Below are 16181 nucleotides of genomic sequence, written 5' to 3'. Positions count from 1 at the left end.
ACGCAACAGTCTCCCTAAGTATGTCTATACCACCTGCTGCAACTCCATGAAGGGAGTACCAGCTCTCAGTCCTCAAGGACTGTGGCTCCACCAGCAGCTAATCAGACCAGCCTCAAGCTGGTCCACTGTGCCATACTGAGAAGACATACTGAGTAGGCAAAACCATCTCAGACAGGGTTGATATTTCCAGTGTACATTGTGTCATGTGCACTAACTCTGAACTCCCAGTACTGCAAGTAGGCAAGGTTTGAATCATTCAGCGGACTGATCATCAGTGTTGTTTGCATCTTTTGAGATACTCTGCCACCACTTGATAACCTCAAACATGTCCCAGAAACGTTTACATGTTGAATCCAGTGACTATCAAATACACAGTACAGAAATGGCTGCAGGAAGGTGGCCTTCCAGCAGCTGATCACAGCTGTCCCTGGCAGAGGCTGGTAATCAGCTCTTAAGCTCTTAAGTCATGCTCACCCATTGCTTAAGAAACATTTATATAGTTCATGCACCCTAAACAGAGAGGAACTATCTCCCCCCAGTTAACTTCTCAGTGGGTGCTAGACTGCACCTGAAGGAGCTGTGGCTTCAAATCCCCTCCAGAAGAGCGCGAGCCGAAAACAGGTCTTACCCAATATTTTAACCCTAGAGCTACCCGACAGCAAAAAGGCATTAGCTCTGCTCCTTGTTTTGTGCGGACCCCAGAGGCAGTTCCCACACTGGGTGTCTACATGTAGAAAGCAGGTCCCCTGACCACCTGCTCGTACTGCCTAAAATTGCACAAACTAATTCAGAGCCAGGGTGGGGGGTGCAGAGAGGAGGAGTAAGGAGAACTGAGACAAAGCACAAATAGTAACATTTGCCAGGAAACAAAGGCAAAATATTGTTTCTTGTCTTCAGCTGCATAAACTTATAGTGACTTGAAGGGATGGTGTTAAAATAAACAAAATAAAAGAGATAATGCACAAAAGACCTGTAGTCATTTGTCACAAGCATCAGAGAGAGAGCTGTGACAGCAAAGTATTTGTCATCCTGGCTATTCAATTATTTATACATCTACAGACAAATTATATCAAGACACATCAAATAACATTTTAAAATCTAAAGCTTTTGCTTTTTGCAGTGTAGGAGGGAAAAAACTCTCCATGGGTTTTGTGACCTGAAGGATTAAGTGACTTGAGATACAAGTTGTATAATCAGAGGTAATTTAGCCACGGTCAAATAGAGTGTTTGCAGGGTGGAGGTTTTCTGAACTGTTTGATGCCCAGTTCCCTGGACACCAACAGGAAACAGCTGGCTGCTTGAGCACTGGAAAACCTAGCTCTTGGATAAGGCATAGCTGAACACTGCTGGAAACAGACATATGCAAGGACACACACCTCAGAAAGATTCAGGGGACCAAAGGCAGGAGCCTCAATTCTCTGCCTAGACCATAGGTATCTTCAGAGCAGTCTTCAGAGTATAAGTGCTGGATGGCTGTTACTATCCTGAAGCACAGGAGAACACCCAGCAACACTGTGTCCTTCTAATTTTATTCCCTTTAACCCACTTGGTCTAGCTGTGGCCTGCTTGCAGGCAGGAGTGTTAATATATTGTGATAGAGACTGTTTCCAGCCTTTACTGATACATACAGTGTTCTCAATAAGGACAAACCTGCACCATAACAGAACTGTGATCTTGAAAGGCAAATTAATTTCAGCACGAGACCTGACCTGAATAAACCTCATCTGCGTTCACTGGTGGTTACAGGATAGCAGTCTGGATGAAGTGGAGTGGAAGGGTAGAAAATGGTGATCAGTTTCACCATTTCACCATGTATATAACAAGATCACCTTTTCTTTTATTAATTTTCATGGCTTAGATTTCATTTTTTGTGATAAAGGGTAAATGACATGTTTTGTCCACATTTTTGAGACCACAAGCCACTGGAGAAATAAATCTTCTAAAGCACATTCCTTGGTTATCTAAGTGAGAGATTTCAGCCTGATTTCTACAGACTGACTGTGTCACAGTGTTTTAAATAGCAGATCAAAAGGGGCCATAACAACTCACTGAACTATACCAGCTTTTTATCTTACTTACGGAGTAATTGCAGCTTCAGCTCTACTGGGAGGAGAACAGACCAGCCACGAGACTACCCTGGTGTTTGAAGAGAGGGCTCTGCTCTTTCAGTGCCTGGCTCTTTTTTCACCAGTTGAAGAGCACCGTATTTTCCCCTGAAGCCTTGTTGCAGAGGGTACAAAAGGAGCACAGAGAAAAAAAGAAACAAAATGCTTAGATTTCTTCATTTCTATTTATTTACCTGCCTTCTGTAACTCCCACACTTTTTCCCTCTAATCAATTTTAGAAGTATAATTTTGGTATATGAATGGTTAAAACCAGAAAAAACACCCTCTTTCTAAAGTTTCAAAGTGAAAGGAAACAAATGTGAATCACTGAGCAAGGTTTTTGGCATTACTCTGTGTTCTTTTATGCTACTGCACCTTTAAAATAACAAAACCATGCAAGCTCCTTAAGGAGTGTCAGAGGTTAGAGTGAGGTAATCCACACAGTTTATGCATCCCTTCTCACATTTTTATAATTATCGCTTAGAAGGGATGTGTACATTTTTAGACCCTATCTGAAGAACAAGGATTTTTTTTTTTTTTTCTTTCAGTAATTTTATTTTTCACATCCTAATCTGAAAGGGTTTGAAAGTAAACCCGCACTGGATCCCCAGCTTGCTAAGGGACGTTCACAGTTCACAGAAAAGCTGTGTCAGATAAGAGCACATTACTGTGTATGAAAGCACATTGAGTGAAGTCATGCCTCCTGCAATGCTTCGCAAGAAATCCCAGTTGCTAACCAAATATCATATCAGAAAATAAAGCTTCAGTGCATTAAAAGTGATGAGCAGCAGAAAGGAAAAACTGTGAAATTGCAGGAGGTAGCTGTTGGAAGGTCAACGAAGTTCAAAACAAATGGTGTCTAACGCCTGGTCCATTTCATCAGCAAGTAGAAATAAAGTGCAAGTGCTGACTATCTCAGGAAACAGGAATTTATAAGCAAGCCCTTTTCCCAAGGAGGATGTTTGTCTGCCTTTTTTTCCTAGCTATATACATAAATGTGAAGTTTTATAATAATTAAAAAGCATATGTCATAACACAGTAGTTCATTAGCAAAGCTTAGTCAAGCAACAAATATTCACAAGAATTCACAATACACTGCTGAACATCAGTGATGGCTAGAGCCTATATTCTGTAACATTACAATTTAATCCAGGGGGTGTCTGGAATTATATTATCAAACCAGTACATTTTGAAGTGGGTAGGTTTTTAATTTCTGTTAATAACTTTGCCAATATCAGCCTCCCAACAGAGATAGAGAAATCTTGACCACAAGGAACCCATGGCAAGAGTCCAAGTCATCTCAAAACAGATCTGTTCACAGAGAACATTGGAGAGATGATTTATGAAAACAATTTAAGCAGGGAGGGGAACAGCAAAGTGCACAGGCTAATTAGTAAGTATAAAGAATGGAAAAGGGAGACCAGGATGTTCAGATATAACAAAGAACACTTTGTTATAGCGCTTAGAGGACATGGAGGCACCTAGCTCAGGAGACAACAGGAGATTTCAGCCCCTGCACTGAAGAAAGAAGTAGCTGCACCTTCACAGTGTTTTTTGAATCAAGTCTGCTACTCATCACAAGCCTGATTGAATCTTAATTGCAAGGCAACAAAAGCTACCTCAGCTTCTTGAGAGGGACAGAGAGAGGGACAGTGAAGTCTTCCAGGCACATGATGGGAATGCTTGCTTTCCTGACGCTCTGTGGCCCAGAGGAGGGTGGTACCTGAGCAGACCTTGGCCATTAGGATGGCTCCTTGGCCTGTTCCAATTCTGGCAAACTTTTCTTGTTCTGGAACTAGGGAGGAACAATTGGACCCAGACCTAGCACTCCCCAGTGGTCACTGTAAACAGCTGAGTAGCATGTGCAGCTGGAGTGAGGCTCTGCTCTCCATACCAGTCACAGTTTCAAGACCTTTGTGTCCCATGGCCAGTCAGCAACAACCGGTCTGGAAGAAAAACTAAGGGGCAGGAACCACCAGTTTAGATCACAGGTATCAAGCCAAGCCCATGAGACCCTCAAAAATACCTTGAAAAAATTTGATTACTTTGCAGAAAGACTCCCAGGATGCAGCCTCTGTAGGCACACAATCCATCACAGTTTAAGGACATCTCTATTTCCCTGACACAGCCAGGCACTTGGAAACAGGTTACAAAATTAGTTACACCACCAAAACTGAATTATCCATAGTGCTACTTCAGGTCTCTGTTATTCCTGAGTGTTTTATAATTACTCTTCCCTCATGCCAAACTAAGAAAAACATTTGTAGCTGCTCCACTTGACTCAGCCCCCCTCACAGAGGGAAAGCTCAGGGGCAACTATGGAGGAGGGAACAAAGGGAAAAGTCAACCTGTGGCTATTTTACACAGCAGCCTTTGTCTTGTAATGGAGAAAAGAAATGGAAGCTCTGCCCTCAGCCCCTTCTCCCAGTGCTTCCAGTGCCCCACAGGGGCACACACTTCATCATGCACTTCTGAAGGACAGAGGACAGGCAGAGGAGAAGCAATACAGGTGGAGGAGAAGCGTAGGCTAGCAAATGGCAGAACACACTCTGACGTAATGTTTTTGGTGGCCCCCTCAGAGGCACTGGTAAATACACAAGTATGTGCTCAGTTTGTCAGGCCTGCAGTGCATCTTTACAACTAAACCATCCCTCACCTGATCTGCTCCCCTCAGGTCATATTCAGGCCAAGGAAAATAGCTCCAGACCCACCAGGTCTATGACAGTTTACACCAGTGAAAGACCAACCAGAGAGAGGGACAGGGGAGAGCACATCCCCAGCCTGGCTGCTGTGTAAAGCCAAGGAAACCAGAATGCATTTGGGACCCTGAGGTCTTGTAGTATTCCCTATAAGAAGGAATATACGATGAGATGGTGCCGTCTTCTACCCCAGCCCAGATATATTTCGTTCCCCACAGTGCTGCTGCAAACTGCAATATTTAGCCCTTCTTTTCTCTGCTTTCCCCAGCAAACTGAAGCTTTGTTCAGGTTCAGTCCTGAAGGGGGACTGAAATTTGAGATGAAGAGATGAAAAGCCTGTTAGGAAAGCGGAACCATTTGCTCCTCCCCCTCCAATGTGCAGTAGAAGGATGAGAAAAAGAGGTACTTCTTATAGGCAATGAAAAAAGTAGTGAAACACGTGTACATGCATAGGAACGGAAAACTGAGGGTTTGTTGTCTCACTGGGGCAGGTGACTGCTGTGTTTCCAAGGTACCAGGCTCAGCATATCGGCTCCAAGCCCTCCCATGGATGAATCTTATGAGACCTTCCCAGGCAATGAAACCTTCCCAAGAGGAGGGAGGGGTATGTTGCTCACAAAATGAGTCAGTGTGATCACAAGAGGATGTCCTGTACAAAGACAGAAAACCATACATCATGACTTCCAAGCTTCCTACACCCAACAGTCAACAGCATATCCATTTTAAGTAGATGGCAAAGGACTCAATTTGGAAAGTCTAAGAATTTCCATCGAAATCAGTAGAAAACTTGCACGGATTTCCTAGAATGACGTCTAACTGTGCAGAAAAGGAAAAGAAAGACCTTTCTCCCCAAAAGGGAACCCAGCTATAAAACAACAATATATTCGTGATTTGGAAAGAGAGGGAAAACCTGCACCTGGGCTTCTCCAATCACCTCTTAAGAACTTCTTATTTTGGAGGCATCAAACAATATGATTGTGAAGCTCCCCAGGCAATTTTTTTTCTTCTTAAAAGTACATTAGTTTGTGCTTACGAGACTTGTCCGGCTATTGAAGGTTCAGGTGTGCCCATCTTACAGCACCACCAAACAGATGGCAGAAACATTCTGTTCACAAGTCTTTACTGTTTTATTCCATTGTAGAACGTGTTGTCATGAACCTTTATATGTAATCTGGAGCCCTAACAAGCAAGAATTAAAAGCACTACCAGTAGAGACATAAAATACCAACACCTCTTTCCCAGCTGTGCTCATAGGACCAAAATATTCTGTTCTAATAAACAAGTTAGTGATGTGTAAATCCTCTTACAAGGCACTGAAGGTGAAAAAAATGTAATTTAGTTGGGCTCATACAGCTAAGCAACAGCTATGTTATAGCGACATTATAATTTCCCCAAGGCATTATGGGATAACATGAAATCATTCTTCTGCAAGAGAAGGATAAATAACAATTTCATTAAAATATCTTCTCCTGTATTGGGTAGGTCAAACCAGTTAATAGTGTTAATGATCCAGATTCAGGAAAAGGAGGCAGTTTAAGAACACCCCAGAGAACAGGTGTCCCACTCAAGAGTCTTCCATTTTTGTTTTTTTCACATAAGTTTCTTTTTTCCTTTTTAAGGTGAGAGCCCTGCCGCTTGGCTCCCCCTGTGTTTCAATGCAGCTTTGTCATATGCAAGTCAAAATCAGTAGCGAGAGGAAGAGAGAATGGGAGAGCTGGTGAGCGCTGCCAGTATCTGCGTGAGCGTGACTAGACCGTCCGTAGCCCCGGGGCTGGGGTTCAACCGTGATGTAGCCGTTAATGATGCGGATCCGGGGAGGAGGGTCGGTAGCACTGCAAGGCAAGAGAAGAACGTCAGTCCAGACCCAGTCCAGAACTGCCCGATGCCCACAGAGGAGGAGGTGGTCAGCCTCTGTGCCCCACTGTCAGTCTTCTGGGCTCCTGGGAATGGTCTCTCGTACTGGTTCCATGCTCACCAAAGGACTGCGTCTCCTAATGGCTGCCTTGTCCCTTCCTCACAGGTGTGGGCAGCTCCCATGCCACCCCATGTGGATGAGGGCGCTGCCCAGCTGAGCTGTGAAGCAGTCTTGAGGGGGAACAGGGAAGAGATTGAGAAGGGTGACGACAGCACCAAAACACCTGTTCTGTACTCAGGTCTACCCAGCCAGCCTGCCCATTGCTGCCATGCAATCAGTCAGGTGGGTAAGATGACCGTATTCCTAGAGCCCTCCAGCCAGCCTTTCAGCTAAGCAGAAAATATGAAGAACAAAACAAGCTTTGTTGCAGAGGAGCGTCGCTGCAGCAACACTTGCTGAGCACAGCAGGAGTGAGGCAGCTGCTTTCAGCTGAATCCATCTTCCCCAGCCATGCTTCTGTACGTGCATCTTAGCGTGGACCAAACTTGTTCCTATACTGCAGGTTTCCTTCCACAGGTCAGGAATTACAAAGGGCTTACATGACATGCTTTAAGGAGAGGAAGAGCCACTTCCAGAAACACATCCTAGAGTCAGTGTGAAAAGATCACCACGTCCCAGAGTATCTCCCAGTGGTAGTGAGGACTCTGAGGTGGTGATGAACAAGAACTCAGAGCCTACTTGATGCTGAACTCCCATTATGGCAACACATGATGGAGGAAAGAAATTTGTATCTCCAGGCTGCACCAACTGTGCTGAACTGGGTGAGCTCCCACAGCACAGCAGGTCAAGAGTCAAAAGGGCCAGATACTACACAGGTGGTGTTCTCTTTAGCCACGGATTGCAAGCCATGCTTGACCCCACAGCTGTAAGGCTGACATACACCCCAGGGCCTCATAGTGCTGTGTGGAACGAGAAGACAAATTCGGACAAAATTAAAAGCAAGTCTACCTGCCAAATACAAAAGCAGAGTAATTTCTCTTGCACCCACTCTCCAGCTGCTGTGCACCATTCTCGCCTTATTTTGGCCAGCTGCATTAAGCAAAAACGCTTTGGGAAATTGAAGGCAATTAGTATCCTTTTTAAAAACACTTACCCTTCCATACCCAAAGGCCCCCACAGCAGGTTTCAACAGTAACTGGAGGGAAGCCAGCTGGCAGCTCATCAAAGAAAAACAGCTGACAGCTGATGCATACAGGAGCATGAACCAAAGCAATTCTGCCAAGCCCACTACAAGACTGTATTAAATCACTTGAGCTGCACCTTTCACATTTCCAGGCTCACAGGAGGAAAGCTGTGAATGGCCCACGCATAAGAAACCTGACAGCTTTACCTGTGCCTGGGCACCCCGGGGAATGCTTATAGCAAGGGCTGAGACTTCCAGTGAGACATACCCTGCACACATGGGAGCTTGAGCTGAGAGGGGCTGGATTTCCGCGGGGACACATTGCGGCTATGCCACGAGGTGGGGCTGTCAGCTCAGCCCACACCTGCCCAGGCAGCCCGCAAGCGGCACTTGCACACGCGGGTGTCAGGGCAGAGAGGGTGGAGATTCCCCCTGCTTTAGAAAGACTAAATCCAGAGCACGGGTGGGAGCTGTGCGTGAATGACAGCTGCCTCTCTGACACTCTTTTTACTGCTTTCCCTCTGCAGTAAGGGCGCAGCGATCTCCCAGGCAGCAATAAGCATCCCTTGTCTTTCCCAGTACTGTCATGCAACAGCTCCATCTCCAGATGTGCAAGATCTCTGCTACTAAGGGCTCACCCCTAAAAAGATTCTGTCACCTAGCACCTGGGTAAGTTTCTAGCACAAAGGATGACTTAATTTGTAGGGGAAGAAAGGAAATATTACAAAAGAAGAAAAGGAAAGGAGGCATTTGCTGCTCCCATATTTATGCAGTAGTTTCCTAAGCTGTCATCATTAGCTTGGCTTTTACCTCACTGTTGCCTTGCAGTACTTGCAATCCAGTACGTTGCCCTAATGTACCTCTGATTTAGTCACCGTAGCACATCAGCCCATCTTCCCTCTTCTTCTGAAGGCACTGATGTGTATCTCACATCAGGCTGCCCATTGACTCCCCTGAGCATCACGGGAACAACTGCGTGTGACAAACTGAACATGTCAGTGTGCAGGCAGGGTGGGAGCTTGAGATCATAAAGACTCCAAATCCTTAGCATTTCAACTAGACTGTCAACAGAAGCTCCAACAACCCATTCACAAACAGCTAGTATCAACTACATTAATAGAAAGTAAATGATACACTAAAATACAAAATCAAATGTGATCAATATATGGATTTGTTGTACTAGTCTGTCTTGGACTGTGTGTAGGTCTGTCAGTGGGCATGCAAACCTCCATGTGCATTTGTCTCCCTTTCTCTCCAAACTACTCGCACTTAGGTTGGAAGGAGGAGCAGAGAGAGAGCACAAAACTACTCTAGAAAAGAGGAAAAGGAGTCTGGTCTAAAAGGTCTGACAATGGCTGAATGCTTGGAACAGAACAACAGCAGCTGCAACCACTTGCAGCCAGTGTGAGCAATATATTACTCAAGGCAGTGGTACAGCTGGGACCCAGGGACCTGATAGGAGAAGCACAGGAGAACCCTGATATACTCAGTACCTTGGGGAGCAGGAAGGTATATTCTTCAGAGAAAAAAAAAAGAATGCAGAGGCTTCATTTCGAGAACTGCTGACCTTTCTCCATCATTCTGACCTGTCTGGTTATTCACAGTATGACAAAAATAAAATGCTTTCAACTTGAGTATGGCAGAGATACAAACAGAGACATAAAGTACAAAAGAGAGCAGACTCAGGTCTGTGTGTTATCTGACAGGAGGGCAACATTGAGGTACACATTCAGCCACAGGCCTAAGTATGGCTAGTGAGGGAGAAGCTGGCTTTTTTTTGCAGGCTGCTGTAGTTCTTGTAGGTGAGTAAGCTCTTCTGGGTTAAAACTAGGGGGTATGTGTGAACCTTTGCCGCACAACACACTCCATTTTTTATATTAACTCCGTCATCCATTAGGTTGTCATCCCTCTTTCCAGATCTCCAGTAACGCCATGGGGCTTTTTAAGACTGGAAGAAGACAGAGACTGGAAATACTGCATAAATATTGTCCAAATGCAAGGAGCACATATGCCAGATATGACAGTTTCCACATATGAAGCAGCTCTTGGATAAAAGTCCAAGGCTTTGATCTGTACCATCTACCACTGGACCCAGCCTTCTGTGATAAAGAGGACTACCATATGCTCAGAATCCCTCAAGCGCAAATGCAAAATGGTCTAGACAAGGCTTCCACTTGTATTATGCTTAATTTTCCACAAACCTAACCATGCAGAAGAAGCTATTTTGTCACTAAAAGCACAAGCAGCCTTGACTAAGCGTTTCAGCAAGAATCACTGTGAGGGAGAAGGTCAGATCCTGCCCTCAGCATGTACCTAGTCCCTGCAGAAGTTTGGCATACTGGATTAATCAGTCTAAGTTAAAGACCAGTTGGCATGACAAACCCTCCTCCCTCCCCAGCCGTTAGCTACCTTTCTTCAAGGCGAACCCAGAGGTCGTTAAACTGTCGCAGTCTTTGCTTCTTCTGCTGCTTCTTCTTCTTCTTTTTGTACTTCCTGTCTACTTTCTCCAGCATGTCAATGCCATCAGGGTGCAGCAGGTGAGGCAGGAGCTCTTCCTCCTCCTCCTTCTGGGGGTGCAATGGCAGTGGGAGCTCCTGGGACATGACATAGGGGCTGTGTGCCGGTGATGACGATGAAAAGGCTAACAAAGTTTTGGGGAGTTTTCTGCTGGAAGAAGGAGGGAACACAGATAATATTTGAAAGGGCTTTGAGGCAGAATCTTGCTACAGATACCATCAAGGCACATACAAAACAGGTGTTTCTCCCTGACATATTGACTGGATGCTTATTTCTCTGCCTTGTACTCCTGCCCCCTCTTCCTTGAGTCAATATTCTGATCAAAATAGTTCTCTTTAATGAAAAAAGCTTTGGAAAAAAGGTAATCTGGAACTGAGGAAAGAATGCAGTCTGGCTCAGGGTCGAATAACTTTGTGTACCTATAAGAGGCAAAAAAGGAATCACCGTCAAAGTCAGAGGAGGTCAAACCACACTCCTCTAGTCTGACATACTGCAGAACATAGACCAGATTATTCCTTTACGGCAATTCCTGCCCAAAGCCAACTAACTTGGGGGTCGGGGGGAAGGAGCAGGGACAGGGTGACTAAGGCACACTAGCTGAAGGAAAACAGTGTGGCTCCTTCAGCAACAACTCTCACTGGTGGAGAAGGTAAGTAATAAGCTAGTCACTCAGCAGTGACTGTGGTCACGGCTGCAGAAATGCATCTTGCAAATTATTGTCTTTGAGGGGAATGGCTCAATATACCATTAAGCAATCCTTTGGGCCATCTAGTCTACAGTAACTGGAAGCAGACTAGCTGTTGCAGTGCCACGTTCACCATCATCTCATTTTCTCTTTCATGAAGCCAGATGGTACAGAACAGTGAATGCATAGCCTTTATAAAACATCAGGTCAGGGCACATGTCTGACACATAAGACCAGAGCTGAACTCACTATTGTGGCATTGACTTCTAGTGTAAGCTTTTACTGCCTCCATGCTGATCTGCAAAAGGACATAATGCTGTCCTGCCACTCAGATAAGCACACCAAGGAGCATGGAATGGTGGTTTTAAAGGGTTGTATCAGACAAGTATGGAGGTACACATGGAGGGGAGGAGGCTGAGCATCGCAGCTCTCCCACAATGCAGAAGTGAGCTTTGCACAGATTTATAGCAAGTAATGAGGGAGCAGGAGTCAGGCCGTAGGCTTTCTGGCTGCACAGATCCTGTATTAGTCTGGCAGCATTATCTGGACTTTTAAAGCAGCTCCACCAAGTGAGATACTGCAGTGAGACTATGTGCATGCACAAACTCTCTCACAAGGCAAATCTTGGGAACTCAAAGAACCACTCACTCGAGCGCCCAGAAAAAGTTCTAAGGGCTACACTTAATCAGCCTCATGCGATGGTGATACATTGAAGAAACAATCGGCTCCACCCTGATTACTCAAGCTCTGTTTCATTATACTTATAGCAAGCAACATCTCATCTATACTCCAATGCAGGCAGTCTGCAGTCTCCTATCTACTCATGGCTTTGCTGGCCCACACTTCTCCTTGTTGTTTGGACAAAGTGATTCCCTGTCTTTACTTGTTCATGAGCATCTTGGACAAACTCACAAACTCAATTCACTCTGTGGATACACAGAGCACAACACAAATATCTTACTGATCTTTATGGCTGCTGCATAAAGAGAAGAGATGCAGCAGTCTTCTGTAACAAGACAAAATTGGAGACTGGCTTGGGCTGAAATTCAGAGATGTAACAGAAGACCACAGACCACTGTGCAGAAACCTGGCTTCAATCAGTGAAACCTTCCCAGAACTATAGCGTGTTTCCTTTCTGCCTTGCAATGGCATCAAAAGGAGGAGGTCCAGAAGGAGACATGTTTCAGCATGGTTGCAGTTTTCAAGCTGTCATCTCTTTGATGGAGAATAAAGAGGGTCCGTCCTGGAGAAGAAATGAAGCTGTGGACTGGAACATGAGGGATAGAGTAGATGGAAAATGAAGAGAATTTGATCTTATTTCCTGCAAGGAAAATCACAGACTGATCCTGTGGTGAACTTTATGTGACGCAGAATGGGTCTGGGGCTATCGATCTCTTTCAAAATCCTTGTGATAGTCACACTCTCACTTTATCACCCCTGAAATGTCATGACCCTTCAACTTTCCTCCACAACATCTTCACATCACCCACTCTTTAACTCCCCCTTACAGAGTGACTCCCCCAGTGTCTCCAGTGACCTGATTTGATCTTTCTGAAGGTCCTCTGCTTATGGTTCCCTTTTCCCTAATTTCTCTTCACTGTGTCTGTTCCTTAATTGTGAAAGTCACAGAGTGGGCACCAGCCCTCCCCTGTAGATTAGAGCACCTTGCTACCTGCAGCTTCCCCTACCAAACTCATGGCCATACCATGCTGGAGCTCAGCATTGCTACAGGCACAGCCAGGATGACCTCCATCCTGCATGGCCAGCCATTTATTCTGATACCTGCAGCCTCAGAACACTGTTAACAACAGATACTCATATACATAACGTCCTTTGCAACACTTCCTGCAGGTAATTCTTCCAGGGACCGACTGAGCAACCACAGGAAAAGGCACACAGATGCAAAAGCACGTCCTTCTTCCCCAAGGCCAGTTCCCTCTCCCAGCACAACAGCTAAGGGAGGAGTCAGGAAGCACCTTAATTACAGCTGTGATTATGTGATGAATATTTTACAATATATATATGCATTCTAAAATCAGGAACAACAGTTAAAGCCCAGAATAAGACAGTTGGAGCTTGATTGAACTTGCAGCACTATTTATAAACTGTCCTTTGTGCTGCTGTATGGTTGGAGCACCTCTTTTGCCTTCCTTGCCTTGGCGACACCACAAAGAAGGAGCCCTCTGTGATGGATGCACTCCTCCTGTTTGAACTAACTGACCTTTGGTCCACGCAGATGCTCACCAAGTAGGCCTAACTGAAATTAATCCTATTGTGTGAGGCTATCAGTGAGAACTCAGCACCAAATGCCCAAAAAAAGGTTTGGCTGGAGACTGGGCTGATAAGCAGCCAAAACTGCATTAACACAGGAGAAAATCTGACTACAAATCAACCACTTTATATTATAAATAACTGCAGCCATTGGGGCCTGTCGAGCTCTCCCTCCATAACAGCTGGCTGCATGGTGGTGATCTTCCTTTGAGTAGGGACGCCTCTTAAGGTTACCCCCTGAGGCTGAGAGATCCCTTACCTGACACCAGACATCAATGGGCTGGTAAGTGACAGTTTTTGCATGCATGTAACATTTAAGATACGTATAGTAAGTTTAAGTGACCTTTGTATCCCGTACTAACTTTAAGTGTAGTAAATAGTAGAGTGTTGACCGCCAATCCATCTGTATTTATTAAATATTTTACATACCTAAATTTATTGATTAGAACTCCGTAAACTAACTACTAGATCAGATCTGTCTGAGTCATCTCTGACTCTTCTCCTGGGACACTCTGTTGCCTCCACGCTCCACTACAGGCATTCATCCCCTTTCCCCTGCAGATGGGCAGGACACCTCCAGCAGCCCTGTCTGCAGGTGAAGTTGTGCAACTGTTACAGGGAAACATGCATAATGATCCTGCATCTTTCTGTGTTCCTACACACACATGCCTACAAGATACCTCAGAAGGGACCTTCTGTTTAGCCAGAGTACAGGAAGCAGCAGACTGTGCTGCTACTGCACAGTGTCATGTTGCAGGGAAGGGAGACAACTGCAGAATTCCTCATCCTCTTGTTTTAGGACTGCTCAGCTAATATCCCCTACTGTATCCAACAGCAGAACAGCCATTTGAATGCTCTGTCTCAGTTCAACCACTTGCCAGTTTTTTCCTTTCTCAATTTTGTCCTGTGAAATAGTCCATGCGTACTGACTGGACTGTGTGCAGCACTGCTATCTAGGGCAGTAGCTGGATATGGTTCCACGTTTATGTGGGCTGGACTGGGTTTACTGACACAGACTGGTATTTGCTCCTAGAACAAGCCCAAGATAGCAATCAAGAGAAACCTTCCATCATCTTTCCCCCAGGACTCTGACATACTCTTGCCACAGGTCTTTCCCTCACCTCAAATGCTCTTCTTCTGCAGAACTCACATTTTTCTTGAAACTCGTTTCATATTTTTAAATGTTTCCAAGTCATCCAGAAATGCTAACACCTTTTCTCAAAGAAAACACTGAATTGCCATCTTCTTTAGCTTCTTCACTCAGCTTTAAAATCAAAACTCCAGGAAAGATGTTCTGCCCAGTAGTCCTAATGAAAGGTTTGAGACGCAACCAATGCCAAACTGAGGACTTTCAAAGACACAAGAGTCACTGGCTGGACAACAAACTCCCATGATGTGGTCAGAGAACTGGGTGCCCAGCTACCCTGAGTATCATTGATACCTACCTTCCTAAAGGGTGAAGATCTAGCCCTCCTTTCCACAGTTATCTGCCCTTCATTTCCTTACAGCTACACCTTTACACAGCAGTATTGGATTTTGTTTATTCTCAAGCACATATTAAGCTCTCTTTCTTTAACCTTTAAGAAACTGCTATGGCTGTTTTTAGGAATACCTAAGCTAAGAATATTCGGGGGGGGTGGGGGGGTGGGGAACAACACAAAAATATCGGTGCAGGCAGGTTTTTGATTATCCCCGTAAACACTGATGCACTGAATTGCCTAGCATGGCTTAAGTGTTACAGGATCATTAAGTCTTGTGCTTAAGCACAGGGGGCTTCTCCATGTCAGACTACCTGCCCATTGGTGGCAACAGGGTTAGGGGTTGCATTCATGTACTCATAGGGTTGAGTCTTGGCTCAGTTTGTTTCAGTGAAAGTAGAGTTAATGATGTATGTCCATGTCAAGAATCGTAGCAAAACAATGACCTGCCAGAGTTTGAATCTCATGTTCTGGAAAAGGCAGCAGAAGCGGTGCAAAGAGAAAGGTGAAGCAACCAGAGTATGAGAAAAATGTTATTATTTTGCACCACATCTGTGGAGCCCCTGGCACAGACCAAGACTCTGCACTGTGCCCCCTGCACAAAAAGGTGTCATCCTGCCAGAGAGGCCCATATCAGAAAAATGGGAGAGGAACAACAGAGATGTAAGCAGTGAGGGACAGCATGCCTGGCACAGAGGATAAAAGGGAAACAGTACCATAATTGAGATGAAACCTTTTTTCCCCTGTGGTCTTTTAGCAGTGACTAAAGGAAGAGCGAGGATATCTGAGAGACACAAGAGCACATGTTTGACAAGAGTATGGAGAAGGGGAGACAAGGATTGCAGAGGCTAAGCTGGTGGCAAGAAGTCCAGGAAGAGGTGAGTCAAAAGCACATGTAATTCTTGGCAGAGCGTGGAGGAGAAGATATTTGGCATTCTGTAGTTACTGAAACTATGGAGATGGGTAAAGGCACCCAGTGAGAGATAAAAAGAGGCAGTAAGGGTATATCCCAAAGGACAGCTGCAAGATGAACCAGAACAGCAAGTACCTTGGCTTAAAAATGCAGAAGAGAGCAGGGGATATGAGAGCAATCAGTCATGGGGACAGCTTGCAAAGAGGCTGGGTGGACTCTGGGCAGTCAGATTCCAGGCTGAGAGAGAGCAATCAGAAAGAATCAAAAACAGCAGTGTAAGAGAAGGAGAGTGTTAAAAAGCATGGCAGTCAAACACTTAAAAGGGAGGAAGGAGGAGCCTGGAAGCCTATGTGGTATGAGACAGCACCCAGATCTGATGAACCAAGCATGCATAATCTATGGCTGTTAGTCTAAGAGTTGAAAACTTACAGGGGGGCAAATATTTTTATTCTATTAAAACAAAACAAAACCAAAG

The 16181-nt window shown here is 45.0% G+C and overlaps 1 protein-coding gene across 1 annotated transcript in view; it reads right to left on the bottom strand.

Annotated features, from left to right (window-relative positions):
- Window positions 1-6470: 6470 nt before the first annotated feature.
- The window catches only part of TRABD2A (TraB domain containing 2A), an 81580-nt gene continuing 71869 nt past the window's right edge, over window positions 6471-16181 (bottom strand). Inside the window, exons 6-7 of the mRNA XM_075527505.1 lie at window positions 10252-10506; window positions 6471-6636 (exon numbers count right to left, since the gene is read on the bottom strand). Of these exons, the coding sequence (XP_075383620.1) occupies window positions 6471-6636; window positions 10252-10506 (421 nt within the window). The remainder of the gene's footprint in view (window positions 6637-10251; window positions 10507-16181) is intronic.

Source organism: Mycteria americana, chromosome Z (genome assembly GCF_035582795.1).
Source record: "Mycteria americana isolate JAX WOST 10 ecotype Jacksonville Zoo and Gardens chromosome Z, USCA_MyAme_1.0, whole genome shotgun sequence".
Lineage (NCBI taxonomy): Eukaryota > Metazoa > Chordata > Aves > Ciconiiformes > Ciconiidae > Mycteria > Mycteria americana.
The sequence above is the reverse complement of the archived record's forward strand: the minus strand, read 5'-3'. Positions and strand labels throughout refer to the sequence as shown.